The 26,401-nt window shown below is 43.3% G+C and overlaps 1 protein-coding gene across 1 annotated transcript in view; it reads left to right on the top strand.

Annotated features, from left to right (window-relative positions):
* The first annotated feature begins 1,142 nt into the window (after positions 1-1,142).
* MSN (moesin) overlaps positions 1,143-26,401 on the top strand; it is a 211,265-nt gene continuing 186,006 nt past the window's right edge. The window contains exon 1 of the mRNA XM_068247677.1: positions 1,143-1,347. Within this exon, the coding sequence (XP_068103778.1) occupies positions 1,336-1,347 (12 nt within the window). The 5' untranslated portion in view covers positions 1,143-1,335. The remainder of the gene's footprint in view (positions 1,348-26,401) is intronic.

Raw genomic sequence — 26,401 nt, 5'->3', positions numbered from 1 at the left:
CCCCGTCTCCATGACAACTCCAGGCTGCTTCTCTGAGTGGGGCAATCCCTCTTGCTGCTGCTCCTCTGCTCCGCCCCTTACACCCCTACAAGCTACAGGAGGAGGACTACATCTCCTGGCATGCCCCAGCGCCCTTTATTACAGAGCAGAGTGCACTGGTGAGTGACTCACAGGCATCGGCTCTTTTTAAACTGAGCACCAGCTCTTGTCGTTCGCAGCAAAGAGCCGGCTCTTAGAGCCGGCTCGTTCGCGAACGACCCATCACTACTAAAAGAATTTATACTTACCCAGGGCTTCCTCCAGCCCCACGAGCACCGATGCATCCCTCGCCGTCCTCCCGAGTGCCTCTGTTCGTGTGGTATCAGCCCCGGTAATTTGGCTCAGTCTTGCCAGTCGGCTCTTCTGCGCAGCACCTCCGCATATGAGCAGAAGAGCCCAACTGGCGTGGCTGAGCCAGTTACTGGGACCGATACCATGCGAATGGAGGCACTCCAGAAGACGGCAAGGGATGCATCGGTGCTCAAGGGGCTGGAGGAAGCCCTGTGTAAGTATACAATCTTTTACTTTGCTCATCTCAGGTTTACTTTAAAGTTTTGTTAACATTTATCAATGCATTTCACAAATGTTTCCAATGCACAGGTCTGTATAAAATACAAATACAAAATGTTGACATTGTCCAAAAATTGATTTTTTTAACTACAAATGAGAAAACACACTAGCATTACCACGCCAATATCATTAGATCTCCTGAGAATTTCCTCTAAGTTGGCAGTAGGTTAGTTATTCTCTCTCTGCTTGCTGTTCCTCCAAGCTCTTGCACTTGCGTCCTTTATGGCACTTATATCAAGGAGGCAGCGCGCCTTTCTTGTTTATTTTTGATACTATGTTATGCATCCTACAAGAAAGAAGGCATCTATCCCCCTCAGCACTCTTCTGCACATCTGAACTATTTTGGGAAAAGCAACTCTGCAATGTAACTGTATTTTTGACATTTGCAGTCTGCAGAACTGTATCACTCCCACCCGTCTTGCCATTGCCAAGGAGCAGAGCAGTTCTAGTGAAAGGGAGGGTCTCAGAGAGTAAAAAAAAGAGAGACGAGCAGGAGGAGTCAGGGAGTCAGTTCTCAGTGCCATGTCTTCATTTCCATGGGTGTGGTTATTAGAAAGACTTCTGTGTTGAATGTGTTCCGTTAGCAGAACAATCACATTGCTACAGACAGACAGCAGCCAACCCCGCATTTAATCCTCGTGTCACATCCCGCCTTCCAGCTGGAGCTGCATGGAGAGAAGCTGATAGAAAGCAGAAAGAGTTACAAAGAACAGAAATTAAGACAAAATGCCGAAAACTGTAAGTTCCCTATCTCTTTCCAAAACTTTCCTGCGTGTCATGTAACTGTCTAGGCTGCTATATATTTGGTCCAGAAAAGCTGGCTGCATAATGAAGGGAGGTCAGAGCAGCCACTAAGAATGTAACGCGTAGACGGCTAACGGAATTGATGCTGCTAGCTACATCTCTTTCTCTCACTCCCTCCTCAGGCTATGGAGTGCTTATGAGAGTCGCGTAATCAGTTTCTTTGCTCAGCTTTTATTAAAATATGTTGTAGAACTGGTTATTAAAGTTGTAATCATATTTTCATTTTAGGTAGCGTTCCAGCTTATGGGTTTTTCTTGTTATCCTTTTTTGTTTTGTTTTATTAGTTTAATGACAGGTGTCATTAAACTTTGAAAAAAGGGGTATTATACAAACTGATGTAACCCTCACAATGCCATAAATAAGAAGTTTGTTAAAGTTGAGACATAACTGTTTAGGGTGTGGTAGTGGTGAGGGTCTCTGCTTTGCTTCCCCTCAGCCACATTTTGTAAAGGCAGTTAAAGCATTCTGACTGGGGTGTGTAACTCAGGGTGTCTCCCTACTTCTCTTCGGCTAACAGGAAGTGACCAGTGTTAACCCTAGTGTACCCAGCTGCAATCATTCACACAGTAGCTGGACCTTCCATTTTATAGCAGGGGACATCATCACTCTCTGCCCATCCCTGTCTGGTTATTTAGCCACGTAAATGTTAGACCACTTTTTTTTTTTTTTTTTTTCATTGTAGATTAAGGGTGGGACTTTGTGTTGTCATATGTTCTTACTAATAGCTCATATACACAGACTTATTTTTTTGATAGGCTGTTGTATAAACGTGGGATTACCATACACATACTAATTTGATTACCTAACTAAATGCTGTGATGTTTGGCAACTATTGGTTGCAGTTAAGACAGTTTTTAGCATACTGATGTATTCGATCAGCTCTTGTACAAATGGAAAATAGAATTATTAGTGTACATGTGTTCTTAAATGATAGTTTGTTCAACTGATTGTTCTCAACTCGCCTAATCAGTTGTGATCCTTTTTGTTCACTGTTTCTCTATTACCTTTAGGGCTCGTTCAGACTATACGCGCTGCCGTGCGCATTTTAGCAGCGCGTATAGTGTGCGGCCCGCAAGAACGGTAGAAGGGCATAGATAGCCCTTCTAACGTTCCCATCGTATGCGCTGCATAGCAGCGCGTTTGCACTATCGCGTGCTGCATGCATTTTTGGGGAATTGCAGCCCAGATCCCATTCATTGTAATGAATGGGATCTGCAGCGCATAGTAGCGCAGATGGCGTGCGATCGGACGTGTTGCATTCCGATTGCACAGCTATCTGCGCTAAATGATGTGAACGAGGCCTGCGCGGCCCTGGCCTGCACGTGCTCTTGCTGGCATGGCCGGGAGTGTCCTGCCCAGTCAGTAGCAGTCATGGGTGTGGGTGTCTCTTTTTACCTTTTTGGCAAAAGACTGGTACTGACTTAGGCACTTTATATTGACCTGAGGAAGCGGGCCAGTACCACTGAAATGCGTTGTATTTTTGTGCATCATTTAAAATTATTTCTACCTTATGATTTAGAGTTGTTGTTCTTTGGGCACCTCCTAAAAAAATGTTTTTCCCAAGTTCATAATTACCCTTCGGGGTAGTGTATTGTACACTAAGGCTATCATTCATAAAGCATTTCCGCATGCGGAAATGCTTAAAACAGCTGACTTTACCGACCCCTTAGCAAAGTCAGCATTCGTAAAGGCTCTTTCCGCATGAAAAAATGACACTACCGAGCAGAGTGATAAATCACCGCCTTGTGCGGTGATTATCGGAACAAATGTAGCAAAATGTTAATTCATAAAGATCACCGCAAGTGGTGTGAGGTCGGGAAGTACCGCTCCCTCTGATGTGGCGATACCAATGTAACTGAATGGAGACACACAGACCTGCCTGGCACTGATTGGCCAGGCTGCGCAAGGGGTCGGGTGGGGGGGGGCTGCGCGGCACGGCGGGTAGCGGCAGCGATCGGAAGTTACACGCAGCTAGCAAAGTGCTAGCTGCGTGTAACAAAAAAAAATTATGCAAATCGGCCCACCAGGGCCTGAGAAATCCTCCTGCGCGACATACCCCAAGCTCATCTCGGGATTATCGCCCAAGCGGTTAATGATACTACACCATTGGGCTCCTGGTCCCTCTCATTTCAGAACTTTGGCAGTTGGAGGCCCAACCATCAGGAGTAATACCCTAGTCCAAAACCTGACAGACCTGTCAGATTTTCACCACCTAGTGTAAATATATGTTCACAGCGCCAGTTGCGTTCCCTTTGACTGCAGGAATGCAACGTATTGAGATATGTTATGCTCGCGATGTGTCGGGTACAGTGAAACGTGCAGTCAATGAAAAGTATGCTTCACCGTTACTGTGAGCGTTTAGCGGTAATGCAGTGCTTTACAATGCTGCAACACATTATACCACATTGTACCTGCAGCATTAGGAACATCACACAGGTGGTGTATTGAAATGTGGTAAGCCGTGTTACAAAGCTGCCGTGAAACGGCCCTACAGCGCACCAATGTGAACGTGGCCCAAGTGAAAGCGATATTGGGGGGGAAAAAGGAATTCATAGTGCATTTTACCAGGGCTGTGGAGTCTGTACAAAAATCCAGACTCCGACTCCTCAAGTTCGAATTCCTCTGACTCCTGTAATTTGCATATTACAATCTTGTGGATTGAAAGTATGTGACATGAAATGCATCTCTTAACTGCCAAGGCTTAGGAATTGTAAAATACAGCTGAAGTGAGAGGGATATGGAGGCTGCCATATTTATTCCCTTTTAAACAATACCAGTTACCTGCCTAGCTGGCTGAGCTTCTGCCTTTAATACTTTTAGGGCCCGTTTCCACTTGTGCAGTGGGAATCGCGCGGAAAAAATTTGCATGCAGATGCGAATTTCGCATACGGTTGTATGTGAATTTTCATGCGAATTCGCATACGATTTCGCATGGATGACTATGTATGCGAATTTAACCATGGCAGTGTCTGTGTGCTTTTCCATTGTTTCTATGCGAAATCGTCTGACTAAGGGCCCGTTTCCAGTACAGTGACTCTGCATGCATTTCCTGCATGCAGATTTGCATAGACAATACAAGTGGATGAGACTGTTTCCACTTGTCAGGATTTCTGAGCGTTTTCTGTGCAGAAAAAAAATCTGCACGGCATGTCCCCGCTGTCACCGCTGTCTTCTTCTCCGCTGGCTTCACTTCTTTCTGTCTGGGGAAGTTTAAACAGTAGTTTAATTCTATCACAGTGATCGAATCTGCTGTATATCGGCGGGAAAATCGTTAGGTGTATGGGCCCCTTTAGTCAGATATTAGGGTAAATTAGACAGGCTAATTAAACTCTCTAAATACATACAGGGTGCCTTTCGCCATTTGAGTTCTGGCCGTAACATAATCATTAAAGGGAACCTAAACTGCGAAGGATATGGATTTTTCCTTTTAAAATAATACCAGTTGCCTATCTCTCCTGCTGATCCCGTGTCTCTATTACTTTTAACCACAGCCCCTCAACAAGCATGTAGATCGGGTGCTCTGACTGAAGTCAGACTGGATTAGCTGCATGCTTGTTTCAGGTGTGTGATTTGGCCACTACTGCAACCACAGAGATCAGCAGGACTGCCAGGCAACTGGTATTGTTTAAAAGGTAACATCCATAGCCCTCTCAGTTAAGGTTCCCTTTAAGTGGAAGACAAGATACTGTTTATCATACTGTTCAATGAATGCAATGCTGCACTGTAAATCACTGATTTATACATCCAAGACACTTTAGGAACTGTGTTCAATACTTCCAACACAAAAAGTTTACCAGCTAATTTCCCTGACTGTAACAAACACAGCATCTATCAATTCTCCTGCGTGCCTGTGTCCCTACCAAATACCAGATCCCATCCAGCCACCCCCGGGTTCGGGAGACAGAAGGAACACAGTCCTATGACATGTCACCTCACCCCCTGTGTGTGACATTTGTGTCATTCAGAAAGCAGCCGCCACCATTTAGGCAGCCCAGGGTCCTTTGAATGAAAGGCAGCCTCGGGTCCTTTCAAGCCTAATGGGACCTGGCTGCTGCCTCCATGGGACCTGCACGGACAGTGAAGAAGAACTGAGTGGGGACACCTGATGCCAGACACACCAATTCCCCCCCCCCCACCCCAATCACCCCACCCCGCTTCTCAAACAACTCGCCGGCAGCATATAGGCAGCCCAGGGTCCTTGCACGCAGACCTGAAGCAGAGAACTGAGCAGGGGACAGTGGGACATGGAGAACTGAGCGGGGGACAGCGGGCCACCAGCGGGACACTTCTACATAGGTGAGCTTCGGGACTTGGCCGGCCACACTTAGTTAGAACGCGTTCTGGCTGGCCAAAGTCCGAAATAGAGCAGCGTTTTGTATATTGGCCGCATAAAGTGGCCACTTCGCATTCTGACCGGCCAGAACCCGAAGTGGCCAGACTTCGGGTTCGGGCCGTAATAAATATATATGTGTGTGTATATGTATATGTATGTGTATGTATGTATGTATATATAGTTACATAGTTATTTTGGTTGAAAAAAGACATACGTCCATCGAGTTCAACCAGTACAAAGTACAACTCCAGCCCGTCCCCCACATACCCCTGTTGATTCAGAGGAAGGCGAAAAAAAACCCACAAGGCATGGTCCAATTAGCCCCAAAAGGGAAAAATTCCTTCCTGACTCCAGGTGGCAATCAGATAAAATCCCTGGATCAACATCATTAGGCATAACCTAGTAATTGTAGCCATGGATGTCTTTCAACGCAAGGAAAGCATCTAAGCCCCCTTTAAATGCAGGTATAGAGTTTGCCATAACGACTTCCTGTGGCAATGCATTCCACATCTTAATCACTCTTACTGTAAAGAACCATTTCCTAAATGGCTAAAACGTTTTTCCTCCATGTGCAGATCATGTCCTCTAGTCCTTTGAGAAGGCCTAGGGACAAAAAGCTCATCCGCCAAGCTATTATATTGTCCTCTGATGTATTTATACATGTTAATTAGATCTCCTCTAAGGCGTCTTTTCTCTAGACTAAATAAACCCAGTTTATCTAACCTTTCTTGGTAAGCGAGACCTTCCATCCCACGTATCAATTTTGTAGCTCGTCTCTGCACCTGCTCTAAAACTGCAATATCTTTCCTGTAATGTGGTGCCCAGAACTGAATTCCATATTCCAGATGTGGCCTTACTATATTATGATTCCTGTGTACACATCATGCAGTATATACAGTCACAATCAGATATGTGTATCTGACTTTAAAAATATGGGGACTGCTTTATTTAAGCAGCACAAGTAACTATTTTTTGATTGGCTTATTTTATTTTTGTGGACTAAGCAGAGCTATTACTCTATATATAAATTATTTATGATGACTATTCTATGAGAAATAGAACATTTCATCATATTTTCTATTTTAATTACAGTTTTTAAATTCATTCGGAGTCGGTGCATTTTCTCCCGATTCCAGGTACCCAAAAATTGCTCCGACTCCACAGCCCTGCATTTTACTCTGGGAGGAATGTACATTTATATGTATGTATTTTAAATTTTACTCATGCGCATTATGGATGCGCTGTTTTTGAAAGCGCTTGGGCCACACTTACTACTTAATGCTGCCACTGAAGAGATAAAGAGGTATTCTTTGCTGAACTCCACCGGGGGATTGCGTACTGAAATGCACTATGCATATAGGGCGCAACTTAACGGATCGCATGAAGTCTCCAGAGACTTTCATTGCTTTTGTGGCCCCTTGCGGTAAAATAGGGTAGCGCAGCACAGGAATTATCTGCAAATATAAGGGCCTTTAAAGTGGATCTGAGGTGAACTTTTGCTCATTGCATAATTGTGTTCCTTTCATATAGTTTATAGGACATTTCTCAAGCCAAATACTTTTTTTGTTTTATTTTAATACTCTAATTCCCTATAAACTAAACAAGCTTCACCCACAGCTTTTCACAGTGCCTTGGCATTTTCAGACACTAGCCAGAACTTATAGGAGCTCAGTCTAGGGAGGGGGAGGTGTTACTAGCCAGAGATTTCAGAGGCAGAGGGGAGGAGGAGAGGGGACTGAATTAAACACAGGCAAGCTGTTAGCATTTCCAGCTCTCAGCCTGTGACAATGTGACAAACACAACATGGCTGCCCTCATTGTATCACAGGAATACATATTCATAAACTGTTGAAGCTGTTTGCAGATAAATATGCTGTGTAAACTAAACTTTAGATAAGCTATATAGACAAGTACATTGTTATAGTTAGTTTTTCATCTCGGATCCGCTTTAACTTTGAAAATAAAGGCTGTAGCAGGCCAAAATGTGTTTTTTTTTTTTTTTTTTTTTTTTTTCCATTTCAGTTTATGGTGCGACTGCAGCCTGTCACGGTTTATGCATGAATTGTGCAACTGAGCTGCGTACAGTATTGTTCTATGGAGAGGAAATGACGAGGCAGAATATGAGAATTCTGAAAGTGATAGTAATGCACTTGGCCAAAAAATCAGGCCCCGTTCACACTGCTCGTGTTGCCGTCCGGATTTTGGCAACGCATGCAGGAGGCCGATGCGCACGGCATCAGACAGTGCATAGACTGCACTGTGATGTTCACACTGCGTGCGGTCCGGGAACGCATGCTGCACGCTTTTTTTTTTTTTTTACCAAAACGCGCGGCTGACCCATTCACTGAAAGTCAGCCACGCAACGCATAGGGCAAAAAAAAAAAACATCCTTATGCCTGAAGCCATGTTCACATCATGAGACGCAGATGGCCGTGCGTTTTTTTTTTTTTTTTTTTTGGGGGGGGGGGGGGGGCAGATACAGAAGATGGGAAATGCCTGTTTATGGAGAAATTATTTCAAGAGTATTTTGGCCATAAAATGGCCACGTGAATGAGGATTTATATTGAGTAAAATCGTAAAATCCAGTCATGAGTATATTTGTCATGGCATTCATGCATATTCGGGCTTCTTTTGAAATGAAAGCACTCTTATGGATGAAATGGTCAGTCACATGACTGTGTGAATAGTTTTCTTTTAGGCTGAGAATGGACATGCTTCCAGTCTGATACCTGCTTTTGTATTGTATATGAGTATCTCCACCCTGATGAGGTCCTCCCTGTGCTCTCTGTAAGTCATCCTGAGGGCTCTTTCACATCAGAGCACGTGTGCAGGAGCCAATCTCCTGCATGCGTTAATGACCTGTGGCGTGATGTTGGGAGGTTGCGGTGAAGCGGCGGTAGTTCTAATTTAACTGATGGGAAAACACTGCGGTTGGACGTTACGAAGCTCCCAGATGCGTTGTAACGTAACGCTCTGGAACACAAGTCATACACTTTCATGTTACCTTTCTAAACGCAAACAAAATTGCATAATTTGCTCCTAACACGTCCTTACACGTAACGTCTTGGCGCTGCTCTTCCGATGTAGGCACCTTTATCCATATGGTTTGGGAATGCCCATTAATTAAATAAATGTTTTTGGGTACAAATTTAATCTATGATTAAAGACTCTCTTTAGAAACTTAAATTTTCCCCCAAATTAGCTCTATTATTAATAGACCTCAGATAGCTAGAACTACCTAAGAGGGTTCAACCACAAATATGCCATATTATGTTGATTGCCCAATCAATTATTTTTTCTAATTGGAAATTGGCAAACCAAATCTCCTTGCCAGTTCTCTTGTCTTTGGTCCACAGAAAAATCTCTCTTGAGCAAAAAATTAGAAGCAGAACGTCAGACCACCAACATAACTTTTCTTTACCTGACTCTTGGTTACAATATAACTAAGCCTACTCGGGGATAGTTATAAGGGACATTGCCTCCGCTTCCATTTATACGTTGGCCAAACCCTAGTGTTTTTTTCTTTTGATTTTAATGTTTATTTCTGGTTATGGAGTTTTTTTTTTATAACTCATGTTAAAGTTTTTGTTAATGCATACACTTTACCTATACTGGATTAGAACCTCTTTGTCAATGTTGGTTCTATCGATAGGTCTCTTGACCACCTGATTTCCATAGACAAATTAATAACCTATGAAACATGGTGTCAGCCCAAGTTGGCCCTGCTAATTATTCCTTGTCTTGGTTGTCTATGATTACACAACGTGATTCACTGACTATCATAATCCCCCTTTTTTTTTTTTTTTTTTTTTTTTTTTTCCCCTTTTGTCTTCTCTGCTTCTTTATGAACTTTACAATTGTTATCTGCTATTTCTGCTGTGTGTTAAATTTTTAATAAAAATTATTGTAACAAAAAAAAAAAAACAAACGCTCGGATCAGCTCCTAGTGTGAAAGAGCCCTAAGCACTGTTTTCTCTGGCACTCTATATATTTTTGTGTGATTGAGCTCATTTTAAGGTTTTAGTAAAAGTGTGATCATCTCGCTTGCTTCACTAAACATTGACACTTCCTTCCTGTCAGTAGTTTTGTTAGGGTGGAACTTTTTATTTCTGAAGCAGGCAGTAATTATCAACTAGTGGTGTTTTGTGTATAAACTACAGTATGCTTTACTAGAAGGCCTCTTTCACAGTGGGACGTTGTTTGATGCAATGTTAAGGTCATATAACGTGCTCCTAATGCAATGCAATGCAGTGAAAGACTATAACTTGGACGTTATATTACATTCTTTAGCCCTGCGTTTGGTGCGCTGTTTTCGTCGCACAGTGATGGAACGAAAACGGCGCATGCGTTACATTTTGTTAAAAAAAAATTACTGAGCATGTGCAACACACGCTAAAGGCACAGCATGCAGCACTTTCTAAATATTGTTACACGCAACGTGTGCACTGTAAATGCTGCTCAGACTTAATATTGCTGTACGTTAGTCCACGTTAAAACATTTTCTTACGTGTGACTTTAACGTCACACTGTGAAAGAGGCCTTAATCTCACATTTTTGTATGGATTTCAAATTAAATTAGCAAACTGTTTAGTCTATACTAGAAAGCTACTAACAAATATTTATGTTGGCATGCTCTTGTTCAGAGTCTAGTCTGAAACTTTAGCACGTATATCATTTTGTTTTACAGGTTTTAGATTTTAGATTTTTATACAGTGCCAGTGTGTTTTGTATTCTATATACATAGATCTGGGAGTCTCTCTTCATTTGGGGGTAGGTCTCCTGGCAGTGAGTGATAAAGAACAATCCTTGTTTCAGCTTGAATAGACGCATTTTTGGCTAGTATTCTATTACGCTCTAAGCCTGTCAAGTTTGTACTTGAATATATGTCGGCTTTGGATTCAAAGATCAGAGAACAGCAAGATACTCTTCAATAGGCTGTCCTACTGTTGCAACAATTAGTTGTGTGCATTTTATTTCTAATGTGCTTTTCAGCAATTAACTAAACTGATAGTTTATAAGAAATGTTCTGCATTAACCATAATGATTTTTTAATTTGCATGTATATTCATGAAATGTGCTGCATAATGTATGTACTTGTACAGATGGGCCCTTCCACCACTTAGCTTTTGAGTTGCATTTTGTTAAATAGTATTGTGGATGCATTAAACATTTGAGCTGCTTATATACCCTGAACAAGTATGCAGCAGATCAGGTGTTTCTGACATTGTCAGATCTGGCAAAATTAGCTGCATGGCTGTTACTGGTGTTATTCAGACACTACTTCAGCCAAATGGATCAGTTGCCAGGCAACTGGTATTGTTTAAAAGGAAATAAATATGCCAGCATCAACACAGCTCTTGGTATAGTTGTCCTTCAGGGCCCATTCATACTAGGGCAATTATCGGGCGATTTCTGCTAATTGCCAAAGCGCTAGTGCAATAGTAAGTATATGGCAGTGATCTCCCTGCCGTGATTGCCGCCGATCACTGGCGATTCGCGACAATCTCCAAACACGTTACCTGCAGCATATTTTGGCTGTTCTGGAGCGATCGCGATTTGCATGCTGTAGAAGCACTAATCGCAATCGCTCCAAGAACACGTATTTGTCCAGGGATTTTTTTTCTGCGTTTGTGGAAAGATTGCCCGCGCAAAATGGTAGTCCTTACCGTTTTGTACTTTTAAGTGTGAATAGGCCCTTAAAGCAGATCCAAGATGAAAAACTAACTATAACAAGTAACTTGTCTATATATCTTATCTAAAGTTTAGTTTACACAGCAAATCTAGCTGCAAACAGCTTTAATAGAATATGATTATTTATTCCTGTGATACAATGACAGCAGCCATGTTGTTTGTAAACATTACACAGGCAGGCTTATCTGCATCTTGAGCAATAAAACCTAATACCCTCCCTCCTCCCCTCTGCCTCTGAAATCTCTGGCTAGTAATACCTCCCGCTCCTCTCCAGACTGAGCTCCCATGAGCCCTTGCTACTGTCTGAAAGTGCCTTGGCTCTCTGAAAACCTCTGGGCGAGGCTTGTTTAGTTTATAGGGAATTAGAGTATTAAAACAAAAACAAAAAAGTATTTGGCTTGAGGAATGACCTATAAACAATAGGAAAGGAACACCATTATGCAACGAGTAAAAGTTCATCTCAGATCCACTTGCTCTTTAGAGCAGGACAAAGTTTGAATAAGCTGGTTCGTTAGCTCACAGAAGCTCTTTTGCATGGATTACTCAGGTATTTTAACTCTTCCTGTACTGTAAAACATGAGGCTCTATTCTTTGCTGCTAATGTTCTATTTATTATCTATACTAAACAAGATATATATGATTGCCGCGCACCTACAAGTGCCACAATAAGGAGCTTGGCAAAAAATATTGGCTGCAAGGAGAAAAATGGATCTGTACCCCAATCCACTCAAACAAAACAAAGAATAAAACCATAATACTCCTGCGCACTTAAACTATTTAATAATGTCAATTACGCAGCAATAAAAGATCACACCACAAACAAGTAGCTCCTCTAATTTTGCACCTCACCGTCACTCACTTACCAGACAAATCTACAGGTATGCATAGACCTCACACACCTCTCGCAATGAAAAGTCCCGCAGGATCCTGTTTGTGGTATGAACTTTTATTGCTAAGTAATTGACGTTATTAAATAGTTTTTAAGTGCACAGGAGTATTATTATTTTATTATCTATACTACACATACAATTCATTATCTCATAAGTTTTTCGCTTCAAAATAATTGGGCTGAGGTGAAATTGCCATGCATCCGCTGAGGTTTAAAGGGAAAGTCCAAGATGATTAAAAAGCAAAAGTCTACTTACCTGGGGCTTCCTCCAACCCCTCCAGCCGTCCTGTGCCCCTGCCGCAGCTCCGCTTCCCGCCGTTGGCCCGGGGCCACCTCCGGTACAAAATGCCTACTTCCGCTTTAGTGTGCGGCTCACGGAGTCGCGCTGACGTCATCCGGACTGTACTGCGCCGTAGTTCTGTTCCTGCTTAAAAGCAAGAGAATCGAGAGCCCAATATGGTGCAGTATTGTCAGGTAAAATGAAGAGTTCAATACAATTTTATGTGTATATACTCAGAAACACGGGTTACCCATAGGCAACCACTTTAAATGCAGGTGGGGAGCATTAGAACCTGACCCCACTCAGGTTAAGAAGTCACTCTCTGTAGATAGTAGATGGGGATGCACCCCTCCACCCAGGGTGGACTAGAAGATCAGCAAAAACTCTGTATACAGAGGCGCCAGAGTAGAGTAAAACTTTTTAAAAAACGCTTAAAAGCAGAGGGGGATGTTGGGGTGGACTTGCCTCCCTCTTACAAAAAAAGAAAACTTACTCGAGTCTCGATGAAAAAGAATTGACAAATCTATTCAACTCCACAAATGTGACGCGTTTCACGGGCGTGACCCCGCTTCCTCGGGCAAAAATGGGAGCACAACTCAGTGGGTTTGGGAGGCGCTCAAACCTATTGCTTGACCCATCGAGTTGTGCCCCCGTTTTTGCCTGAGGAAGCGGTGTCGCACCCGCGAAACGCATCGCATTTGTAGAGTTTAATAATTTGTCAATTCTGTTTTTATCGAGACTCGAGTGAGTTTTCTTTTTTTTTGTAAGAGGGAGGTAAGTCCACCCTAAAACGCCCCTCTGCTTTTAAGCACTTTTTTTAAACGTTTTACTCTACTCTGGCGCCTCTGTATAGAGTTTTTGCAGTTCTGTGGCTGCACAGTACAATCCGGGTGACGTCAGTGCGACTCTATGAGCCGCACGCTGAAGCGCAAGTAGATGCCAACCTTACGAGGTTGGCAACTACATCGGAGGGGACCATAAGTCAGGTCGGCTGCCAGGGGCTGGAGGAAGCACCAGGTAAGTAGATTTGTGCTTTTTAATAGTCTCGGACCTTCCCTTTTAAAGAGGAACTCCAACCAAGAATTTAACTTTATCCCAATCCGTAGCTAATACCCCCTTTTACATGAGAAATCTATTCCTTTTCACAAACAGACCATCAGGGGGCGCTGTATGACTGATATTGTGGTGAAACCCCTCCCACAAGAAGCTCTGAGGACCGCGGTGCTCCTGGCAAACTGCCACAATGTAACAATGTTCAGAGACAGGAAATAGAGACAGCTGTAAGCAGCTAACGGCCAAAACAGCAAGCAGCAGCTACATAACCTGCCCACAGTAAAAATGTCACCATGTGATACATGTCAGAATGTAAATCGGGGAGAGGAAAGATTTTACAATGAGCAAACAAGGACTAAATCATTTATGCATACTTATTGTAAAAATGAAGCACTTTTTCTCTAGCCGTCATACGGGACACTGGAGATGAGGCTCCGCCCATCCAATCAGTGGAAACCACCTGAAAGAGTAAAAAGAGTATTAATAGCCCCCACCCTCCCCTGGCTCCTCAGTTTAATTTGGTTTCCGTCCCGGAAACACCGAAGAGGAGTAGCTCCCTTAGTTTTTATTATTTTTTAGCTTCACTAGGTGGTGAGGCCAAGAGAAGACCGGGTGTTGGGTGATCGTTGTGAACGCTAAGTGGCATCTCTTTATGCACCCGGTTTTCTGCCGAACGCGGTGTTCGGATGTCGATCCCTCTGCCCTCCGTATGCATTTGTGCGGGCAAGGATCGTGGGACTCTCCCCCAGCTGCTTGGCATCCTCTTGGCAGCACTGCGCATGCAGGAAATCCCTGGGCCACAAGCGATGGTTGGGAAGCTGGCGCTGGTGGGGGAGTCTAATATAGGAGAACTAGGCAGCATAAGAAATGGAACTGCTCCTGTTGTTCTCCCCCATGCTGGAAAGATGGGATCACAGACAAGAGGCTTCCCAGTCTGTTCCAGCAGCAGAGGTGACTGCATTGACCATACTGGAGAGATGGGATCACAGGCAAGAGGCTTCCCAGTCTGTCCAGCAGCAGAGGTAAGTGCATTAACCAGGCTGGAAAGATGGGATCACAGGCAAGAGGCTTCCCAGTCTGTTCCAGCAGCAGAGGTGAGTGCATTGACCATGCTGGAGAGATGGGATAACAGGCATGAGGCTTCCTTGTCTGTTCCAGCAGATGAGGTGTGTGCACTGATAGTGTTTTTTTGCAGGGATATACACTCATATTATGCAGTTTAGAGTGTGATTTCACCTGTGTTTTATCCTTTCCCGCTATCTATATCATAGCAAGCTGAAAGTAAAAGCGGGGGAGGTATAGGATAATGTTTGGAGAAGCCAAAAACGAAAATTTGCTATTGCAACATTAAGCTTCCCCAGTATTATAACGAGATGAGTAAGGAAAGCCCTGAGCAGTTTTAAGGAATCATTTGTTTCCTATGCTAGATGCAGAAACTAACATTTTACAGGGATGTGCACTCATATGTTTAGTATTAGAGAGTGATTTTCCCTGTATATATTTTTTTTCTTTTCTCCTATCCTCTGTGTCCATGTGATCTAGCTGTGAATGTTAAGCAGCAGGTGGGGCAGCAATTGGCTTCCCCAATATTAGAACATGATGATTTGTCAAACCTGCACTGAAGCGATGGTGATTGACAATTAAGGAGTAATGGAAACTTTCAAGAAATGAATCTCTGGTTAGTTTTCAGGGAGTCCCTTGTTTCGAATTTTACTTCGATTCTGTTGCGATTACGACTTTCAGTCGGTTTCGATTATAACTGTCAGTACGTTATGACTTTCAGTATGTTGCGATTATGACTTTTAGTATGTTGTGATTATGATTTTTAGTATGTTTCGATTATGACTTCGAGTCTTTCGATTATGACTTCGAGTCTTTCGACTATGACTTCGAGTCTTTCGACTATGACTTCGAGTCTTTCGACTATGACTTCGAGTCTTTCGACTATGACTTCGAGTCTTTCGACTATGACTTCGAGTCTTTCGACTATGACTTCGAGTCTTTCGACTATGACTTCGAGTCTTTCGATTATGACTTCGAGTCTTTCGATTATGACTTCGAGTCTTTCGATTATGACTTCGAGTCTTTCGATTATGACTTCGAGTCTTTCGATTATGACTTCGAGTCTTTCGACTATGACTTCGAGTCTTTCGACTATGACTTTGAGTCTTTCGACTATGACTTTGAGTCTTTCGACTATGACTTTGAGTCTTTCGATTTTGACTTTGAGTCTTTCGATTTTGACTTTGAGTCTTTCGATTATGACTTTGAGTCTTTCGATTATGACTTTGAGTCTTTCGATTATGACTTTGAGTCTTTCGATTATGACTTTGAGTCTTTCGATTATGACTTTGAGTCTTTCGATTATGACTTTGAGTCTTTCGATTATGACTTTGAGTCTTTCGATTATGACTTTGAGTCTTTCGATTATGACTTTGAGTCTTTCGATTATGACTTCGAGTCTTTCGATTATGACTTCGAGTCTTTCGATTATGACTTCGAGTCTTTCGATTATGACTTCGAGTCTTTCGATTATGACTTCGAGTCTTTCGATTATGACTTCGAGTCTTTCGATTATGACTTCGAGTCTTTCGATTATGACTTCGAGTCTTTCGATTATGACTTCGAGTCTTTCGATTATGACTTCGAGTCTTTCGATTATGACTTCGAGTCTTTCGATTATGACTTCGAGTCTTTCGATTATGACTTCGAGTCTTTCGATTATGACTTCGAGTCTTTCGATTATGACTTCGAGTCTTTCGATTTTGACTTCGAGTCTTTCGATTTTGACTTCGAGTCTTTCGATTTTGACTTCGAGTCTTTCGATTTTGACTTCGAGTCTTTCGATTTTGACTTCGAGTCTTTCGATTTTGACTTCGAGTCTTTCGATTTTGACTTCGAGTCTTTCGATTTTGACTTCGAGTCTTTCGATTTTGACTTCGAGTCTTTCGATTTTGACTTCGAGTCTTTCGATTTTGACTTCGAGTCTTTCGATTTTGACTTCGAGTCTTTCGATTTTGACTTCGAGTCTTTCGATTTTGACTTCGAGTCTTTCGATTTTGACTTCGAGTCTTTCGATTTTGACTTCGAGTCTTTCGATTTTGACTTCGAGTCTTTCGATTTTGACTTCGAGTCTTTCGATTTTGACTTCGAGTCTTTCGATCGAGTCTTTCGATTATGACTTCGAGTCTTTCGATTATGACTTCGAGTCTTTCGATTATGACTTCGAGTCTTTCGACTATGACTTCGAGTCTTTCGATCGAGTCTTTCGATTATGACTTTCTGTCTTTCGAGGATGACTTTCTATCGGTTTTGACTTCGTCTGGTTTGATTTTAACTTTGAGCCTCTTTCGAATTGGTCTGCAAACCTGTTTCGAATTGGTCTGATATACAGGCCGGCACTTTATCTATGCTGGCTGTGGAGATTGAAAATCTTGTAGAGAGGGAGAGCAGAGTTGACAATCCTGCTCTGAGGGCCAGTGCGGTTGTGTGGCAGAACTGTTCTGCATGGGAATTTACTGCCCATAAGGTTCTGTGGACCTATGCATAGTACGGTGTTGTTTTGGCAGAGTAGTGCTCCAGGGTTGTGGCCCTCCCTAGTTATGTCTTTTCAGACTACTTGTTTATCATCTCCAGTGTCCCGTATGACGGCTAGAGAATATTAGTTAGACTTACCGGTAACTGTATTTCTAGACGTCATACGGGACACCAACCCACCTCTATTCCTGTCGCACTCTCTTACGGCTATTGCATTGGGGGTTTATGGGTTACACTTCTTTTGAGGTGTCTTATTTCCTCTCCTCTTCTCTGTGTTTTAGTTGGAAGTTACTTGCATTACACTGAGGAGCCAGGGGAGGGTGGGGGCTATTAATACTCTTTTTACTCTTTCAGGTGGTTTCCACTGATTGGATGGGCGGAGCCTCATCTCCAGTGTCCCGTATGACGTCTAGAAATACAGTTACCGGTAAGTCTAACTGTAATATTTTTATTACATTATTTTTACTTAAGTTCCTCTTTAAAGTCTGAATTTCTGGAAAGTCTGTAAAAAGTCCAACTAGGTTACCAAAGGGCCATTCTAGTATCAGCGGATAATAGATGGTATCAGATTGGGGGGGAGACAGTCAAAGAGAATATCCCCATACAAATTAATGGAAATTCAGGTGATTTGTTCCACAATCCAAAAGGTTATAGAAAAATATTTAATACTGCACTGTATAAAATAAAAATGTAAACCAGGCTTTTAGTATAACTAACAGAATGATTGCTATCTGATGGGTCACACCAACCATTGGGATTTGGTGAGACCTTTCCTATATACTGGCCCCAGTCCTCACTACCATGTTTAACCTCTCCCTATCCACAGGCACCTTCCCCTCAGACTTCAAGCAGGCCACTGTACTGCCTCTGCTCAAGAAACCCTCCCTCGACCCCTCGCTACCCTCCAACTACCGCCCGATCTCCCTCCTCCCCTTCGCCTCAAAACTCCTTGAGCGTCTGGTTCACAAACGCCTGACCCAGTACCTCAATGCCAACTCACTACTAGACCCACTGCAATCTGGATTTCGGCCTGCCCACTCAACCGAAACTGCTCTCACCAAAGTGGTCAATGACCTTGCCTTAGCTAAAGCTGAAGGTAAATACACCATTCTCCTCCTCCTTGACCTTTCAGCAGCTTTTGATACAGTAGATCATCCCCTACTCCTCCAGTCCCTCCAATCCATGGGCATTCACGATCTCGCCCTGACCTGGCTTTCATCCTACCTCTCCAACCGCTCCTTCACGACCTCCTTCAATGAGTCCTCGTCCACCCCCAACCACCTCTCAGTGGGAGTCCCCCAAGGCTCGGTCCTTGGCCCCCTACTGTTCTCCCTATACACATCCTCCATTGGCAAGGTTATCTCCTCCATGGGTTTTAACTATCATCTGTATGCAGATGACACTCAAATCTATCTCCACACCCCTGACATATCCACCACTACCATGGACAAGGTCTCCTCCTGCCTATCTGCCATCTCCTCCTGGATGTCCGCTAGGTTCCTAAAACTAAATCTAGACAAAACGGAATTTATGATCTTCCCACCCCGGTCATCCCTGGACCTCCCAGATGTGCAGGTCACTGTTAACCACATTACTATTCACCCTACCTCTCAAGCCCGCTGTCTGGGTGTCACCCTGGACTCCGCACTCTCCTTCACTCCCCACATCCAAAACCTCACAAAGTCCTGCAACTTCCACCTTCGTAACATCTGTAAGATTCGCCCTTTCCTGACCCCTGCCACCACCAAACTCCTCATCCATGCCCTCATAATTTCCCGCCTCGACTACTGCAATGCCCTTCTGTCTGGACTCCCTAAGACCCGAATAGCCCCACTGCAGTCCATCATGAATGCGGCTGCCAGAATTATCCACTCCTCCCATCGCTCCACCAGGGCGGCTCCTCTCCGTGAATCCCTCCACTGGCTTCCTATCCAGTCCAGAATCAGATTCAAGATAGTGTCTGACCTACAAATCCATCCACAAAACCTGTCCAACCTACATTTCTGATCTTACTCAGAGATACACACCAAGCCGCTCACTCCGCTCCTCCAATGAACTTCGCCTGACCGTCCCCCGCATCACCCAGTCCCATGCACGCCTCCAAGATTTCTCAAGAGCCGCTCCGACACTATGGAACTCCCTACCTCCACCCATTAGGGCAGCCCCCTCCTTCAACACCTTCAAGAAGGCCCTCAAAACTCACCTTTTCACTCTTGCCTACCACCCCTCACAATTGCTCTAAACCCACAGCCGAACTCTGGTCTCCTACCTCTCGTGTCCCTACCTCTCCCTCTAGATTGTAAGCCTTTGGGCAGGGTCCTCACTCCTTTTGTGTCCTACCTGATCATGCACCTCTATTACTGTGCACCCATGCTATGCATTTGAGTGAACCTAACTTGCCTAACTCCATGCTCCCATCCAGTGACTGACTAAGCATTACCTTGTACTCATACTGTGCTGTGTGATCTGGTTTTCTTGTATTCCTGTATTGTCATATTGCTGTTTGTCACCCCTAAATATTGTCTGTAACCTAAATTAATGTCCAGCGCTGCGTAATATGTTGGCGCTTTATAAATACAATAAATAAATAAAATATATGGCCTTGAGCCCTCACCTACTAGTATCACAGTGTGCGCTTTTTCTCCTTTGTTTCCATATTATACAGTCCCTACACTCACATTAAGTACAATTCTGCAGCATCAAAGGGAGAAGCATCGGCTCAGTTGTGAATCGATGATGTGACTCCCGTATACATTTTTTTTTTGTTTGTTTTTTCTTGTTTGTATATCAAGTCAGAATTTAACTCTTTTCAAACCATTGCTTTATTTTGTTACCAGATCAGTATAATCTTGTTTTTTTGTTTCTTTAAAATCAACCCATTGTGCCCATGTGATATAAACTTTGTGGGCCCGGTCTGTCTTGACTGCTCTAAGCTTCTCCATTGTGTAAATGAAGTCTATTTTGTTTAACCATTCCCTCATGGATGGTATCCTAGCTGACTTCCACCATCTAGGAACCAATACCTTTTTCATTCAGAAGATGTATCGGAAGGGATTTTTTATACGTTTTTATGGCCATATTGTTATGGTGGAGTAGAGTGCTCATTTTGAATGGGATATGAAAAGATGAGATTTTGACTGACCACTTATGAATGAGTCTCCAAAAGGGGCCAATTTTAGAACATTCCCACCATATGTGTTCATAAGTAGCAGGGCTGTACTTGGAGCGCCAGCATTCATTAGAGTAATCCGGTATAATCTTGTGTAAAGAATCAGGAGTTTTATGCCATCTGGTGAGTATTTTATAGTTCGTCTCTTGTATGGAGGTATTTATTGAGCTTTTGTGAGTCAAAATTAAAATATTCTCCCAATCTATATTATCCTCATCATCTCCTATAGCCCTTTCCCATTTATCAGTAAAGGGTAAAGGCATTTCGGGGCCCAAATTCTCCAAAGTTTTGTACAATAAGGACACCACATGGGGGACCGGTTCTCCCTTCTGACACATCTCCTCGAATCCTGTCATACTTCTAACCAGAAATCTTTTGTTAGAGGGATTTGTGAGGTATGAGCATATGGGTCGGTATAGAAAATTTCTCAGGTTTATCTGTTGTTATACCTCTCTTCTAAGGAAGTCTTTGGCCTTATTTTCAAAATTGGCCAATCTCCTCTTTCTGCTCCCTCCTGTGGAGTAAGCCAGCTCTGTATTCACAGGTTAAAGGGGAACTGAAGTAAGAGGTATACGAAGGCTGCCATATTTATTTCCTTTTAATCAATACTCGATGCCTGGCAGCCCTGCTGATCCTCTGCCTCTAATACTATTAGCCATAGGCCCTGAACAAGCATGCAGCAGTTCAGGTGTTTCAGACTTTGAAGTCAGATCTGACAAGACTAGCTGCATGCTTGTTTCTGCTGTTGTTCAGATACTACTGCAGAGAAATAGACCAGCAGGGCTGCCAGGCAACTGGTATTAATTAAAAGGAAATAAATATGGCAGCCTCCGTATACATCTTACTTCAGTTCCCCTTTAAGACTTGCCCTACTCCTCCCTTACTACTTCCTCTGGGTAATGAGATTTGAGTTTGAGCAGTAAATACACTGCTCTTTTGTCCACCCAAGCAGCATCTTACATTTGTGCAGGAAGTCAGCATTGCAATCCCAGCCAGATAAAAAAAAAGTGTAGAGAGGCATCTAGAGGAGTCAGCAAGTCCTTCCAGTTAAAAATGAATACTAAGATGCACAATATGCATTACAAATCAGGAGCTTGGAGTAGAGCTTTAAAGGAGTTCTGTGGGGGGGTTGCGGAGGAGAAAAACAGACACTTACCTTGGGCTTCTATCAGCCCCGTGCAGCGGTAATGTCCCACACCGTCCTCCCATCTGCCGTTCTCCGCCGCCGGCCCCGGTCTAAGTGGCATGGGATGCTCTTGCGGCTGCGCTACAGTGGCCGCGCACCCGCTCGCTTCCGCCTGCGTCATCGGAAGCTTACTGCGCAAGCGCAGTACAAGAAACCGTTGTACTGCGCCTGCGCAGTAAGCCTCAGATGACGCGAGCGGAGGCGTGGCAACGCGCATTATTCGTCTGTGTGACAGACGAATAATAGCCCGGTGCCGGCTGCGGGGAACGGCGGATGGGAGCAGGACGGCGTGGGCCCTTGCTACTGTCTGAAAGTGCCTTGGCTCTCTGAAAACCTGTGGGTGTGGCTTCTTTAGTCCACTTTAAAGATCCACTTTAAAGGAAATATTAACTGGAAAAAAAAAAGTTGCCCACTTATTTACCTTGGGCTTTTTCCAGCCCCCTCAAGTCTCCCTGCTCTTGCCATCTTTTTGTGCTGCTCTGTTCTTCCGGGGCCCCCCTCCGTAAGTGGGAGAGCCGCTGGTGCTAATAGTGCTACTGTGGCCGGGAGCATTCTGCACATGTACAGTAGCAATTTTTGCATGTGCAGAATGCTCTCGGCCACTTCAGCCCATTGGAGGAGTCACGCTTACAATGTTTACTGCCAAACTGCCGCTTCTGAAACAAGGCTAATCTTTAGGCAACACATCAGGCCACTGGATGCCTTTTTATTATTTTTCTTGTCCAATAAATGTTCACTTACCTATTGGCACAAATAGTTTCTGATATACTAATATCTCAATCCAGCAAATGACTTATATGGAGAGCTTCAATGGCTTTCATATTGGATCCCTGATTGGTGCTTACACACAGATGGGACAATCGAGGACAGTGGTTTATCCACACATACGCTTGTATGCTGAATGGTCAATATTGGCATTATCAGGCACCTAATAAGGTTAGCTGGGTTAGCAAGGGTCTATATTATACTTTTAACAAGGAGCACTTCCTCCTCATCATTTTTTTTTTTTTTGTTTTTTTTTTTTTTGTTTGTTTTGTTACATGCCATTTTAACCGGCTGCTTCTTCAGTGGCAGAGCATTTAGGATTCAATAGTTTTAACAGGTTTTAAAAAAACATATGAGTGACCAATTGTACATCCAGAGTTAGTTATGCATTAAGCGTCCTTTTCGTCTGGCCAGAGCATTGGTAGATCTATCGTAGACAAGAACTGGTCACAAGTTGTAGATGGCTGTATAGTAACTTGTCTCTGTGTCTGGCATGGCTGGCTGTACTTCAGATACTCAAGATCCAGGCGTATTTTTGATATCGATTATATTAACACATGGACTTTTATGTCTGTTATATCCACTGGCTAATTTTAAGCTTATTAATATCTGCGTCGTCTTACAAATCCCATTGTTGAGAATTTGCTATGGACCTGTAAAATCCTCACCGTGTGTGGGTCCCCCCCCCCCGTGTTCTATGGAGGGATAGCCTATAGATTACCTTTGCTGATTGTATATTGTATTATAGATGTATCTGTAATGACTGTGATATTTGTACAGGCTAGCACTCTGGAGCTCTGCATGTTTCACTGACTTGCATGGCTTTATCAGCTGTCACTGAGAAGGGATTTCTCCTAACTCTTCATGTGTGTTTTTCAAAATATAACCTCTGTAGACTGATGTTAAAAGCTGTTTAAATGCATTGTGTGAAAATAATTTTTTATAGTAACCTTTTACACTTCAGTACCGCAGGGTGTTTTGTGACTAACAACCAAACACATTATGAGCAGTATGGGTACTGTTGGCAGCAGGGATCGTTGGAGCAACAGTTCTGGGCAGAGTACTAAGGCTGCTTGCATCGTTACCGTATAGACTACATTCTGTTGCTAACATACACTGAGGAATGGAGTGTGGTGGATAAGAGCAGGAGGGGTGGTAAGGAGGAGAACAATGGCTTTTGCCTGTGGTTGGCCTGAAATTAGCGATCCAGAACTATCCGCGATGCATGAGGTGACAGTCTGCCTAGGCTAGGCTAGGCTGGTGTGTGTATAAAGCCTAAGTAAAGGTACATGTCAGTATTTTTCTCATGGGTTTGGAAGTAACAAAAAAAAAAAAACACTTTCATTACATTTTTGCTTGTTGAAGTAAAAGTGCTCAGCAGTCGTTTTGCAGTCAGAGTTGGCATAGTCAGAATAAGCAATTAGAAGTTTCTAGGCAAATTTTTCCAGTTGGAGTGGTTAAGCGAAGTACCTTTTGACTCCTTTATCAAACTGTGCTATAGGCTATGGTGCAAATAGTTTAGGAATGTAATGTTTTACTATGCAATTCAGTACTATTCTGTAAAACCCAAAGTAGTAAGTGCTGAATTTGATCAGCTATATGCTTCATTTAATATTCTGAACTTGTGGAACAGTGTTTTAAGCATATGACAATGTGATTCAGAATCCAAATCGAGAAATGACTAAACAAAGTAGTTTTTGTTTCAGATTTTCTTAATGCTATTTTAATAGTTCTTTCTGACTTGCAAAAGAGTGAACTGGGGGATTTCAGCTAGATGTAGGATGAGTAATACTTGCTCCTGCCACGCCTAATATATACCGGCCTGTATCTGGCAGGCAGTGAGCAGGATGTGAGCTGTAGAAAGTAGTTAGAGACCGTATTCTACTACAGCTCTAATATACATGTTCATCATTTAGATTACTACACGTACAAGCACTAACTGTATACTTCATTTCTAACCATTGTTGGTAGGCTGCTGAGGGAGGGAGGTATAAGGATCTATTTAAGTTTCTTACTATTAACTGAAAAGGGGGGGGGGTCTACCTGTCTCAACCTTTGCAGAGTGAGGCACGGCGAGCAGCATGCTTTATAACCACCCCCTCCCACCGTCATCTTTTGCTTGGAAAAGCTCTATTTTGTATAGCTAACTTTTGATAAAAGAATGTTTTAGGCACCCATTGCCTGTGAGACACTGATATTTTTACCAACCAATGGCTGCAAGGCTGAGCACACTGAGTAATATATGTACTGTTAGTAAAATTTCCATTTGCCCTAATTTACTCAGTGGTAAGTGACACTTTCTTCATAATGAAGACATAGGGCTTGATTCACAAAGTGGTGCTAACAGTTAGCACGCTGGTGAAAAGCCCTTTATCGCGCCTCAACTGAGTTAAGATAAGTTTAGGCATGATAACTATAGCACCAACTGGGTTAGCACCACCGTGCACAGCTGATCAAAAGTTTTGCACTAGCAAAGTCTAGTGCACTTCGCATAGAGTTTAATGGCGCTGCTTTCTAAACTTATCACGCCTAAACTGGCTTTTCACCAGCGTGGTGCAATGGTTATCACGCCTAAAGTCTTAACTGGACTCGATTCACAAAGCGGTGCTAACCCATAGTCCTGACCACCAGGGCTGTGGAGTCCGTCGAGGAGTCGGAGCAATTTTGTGGGTACCTGGAGTTGGTTTCATAAACTGAGTTGGATGATTTTTGTACCGACTCCACAGCCCAGCTAGCCGCAACAATTAACAAGGAAAGGGCAGGGGAAAGATACTGGGGTGCAGTACTTACTATGAAGGGTTAGTGGATAGTTGCTGCTCTTGGGGACCTGGAGCTGGCTGCACTTGGGGTCAGGAGGAGTTTATGGCTGCAATACTTTATGCAGTGCACCCGTTAACCGCTCCTGGTCCTCAAGTGCAGCCATTAACTTTGCTGGGTAGACTTGTACTTGAGTCAATAAAAAGTTCCAGCTTAAAGCTGATCCGAGATGAAAAGTACCTATAACAAGTTACTTGTCTATATACAGTGGGTTGCAAAAGTATTCGGCCCCCTTAAAGTTTTCCACATTTTGTCATATTACTGCCACAAACCTGAATCAATTTTATTGGAATTCCACATGAAAGACCAACACAAAGTGGTGTACACATGAGAGATGGAACGAAAATCATACATGATTCCAAACATTTTTTACAGATAAATAACTGCAAAGTGGTGTGTGCATAATTATTCGGCCCCCTTTTGATCTGAGGAGCACTGTTCAAGCGATCATTCAGAAATGGAAGGAGTATGGCACAACTGTAAACCTACCAAGACAAGGCCATCCACCTAAACTCACAGGCCGAACAAGGAGAGCTCTGATCAGAAATGCAGTCAAGAGGCCCATGGTGACTCCGGACGAGCTGCAGAGATCTACAGCTCAGGTGGAAGACTCTGTCCATAGGGCAACTATTAGTCATGCACTGTACAAAGTTGGCCTTTATGGAAGAGTGGCAAGAGGAAAGGCATTGTTAACAGAAAGCATACGAAGTCCCATTTGCAGTTTGCCACAAGCCACGTGGGGGACACAGCAAACATGTGGAAGAAGGTGCTCTGGTCAGATGAGACCAAAATGGAACTTTTTGGCCAAAATGCAAAACGCTATGTGTGGCAGAAAACTAACACTGCTGCACATCACTCTGAACACACCATCCCCACTGTCAAATATGGTGGTGGCAGCATCATGCTCAGAGTTGATGGGAAGATGGATGGAGCCAAATGCAGGGCAAACTTGGAAGAAAACCTCTTGGAGACTGCAAAAAACTTGAGACTGAGGCGGATGTTCACCTTCCAGCAGGACAATGACCCTAAACATAAAGCCAGGGCAACAATGGAATGGTTTAAAACAAAACATATCTGTGTTAGAATGGCCCAGTCAAAATCCAGATCTAAATCCAATCGAGAATCTGTGGCAAGATCTGAAAACTGCTGTTCACAAACGCTGTCCATCTAATCTGACTGGGAGGGAGCTGTTTTGCAATCAAGAATGGGCAAGGATTTCAATCTCTAGATGTGCAAAGCTGGTAGAGACATACCCTAAAAGACTGGCAG

Source organism: Hyperolius riggenbachi, chromosome 8 (genome assembly GCF_040937935.1).
Source record: "Hyperolius riggenbachi isolate aHypRig1 chromosome 8, aHypRig1.pri, whole genome shotgun sequence".
Lineage (NCBI taxonomy): Eukaryota > Metazoa > Chordata > Amphibia > Anura > Hyperoliidae > Hyperolius > Hyperolius riggenbachi.
The sequence above is the reverse complement of the archived record's forward strand: the minus strand, read 5'-3'. Positions and strand labels throughout refer to the sequence as shown.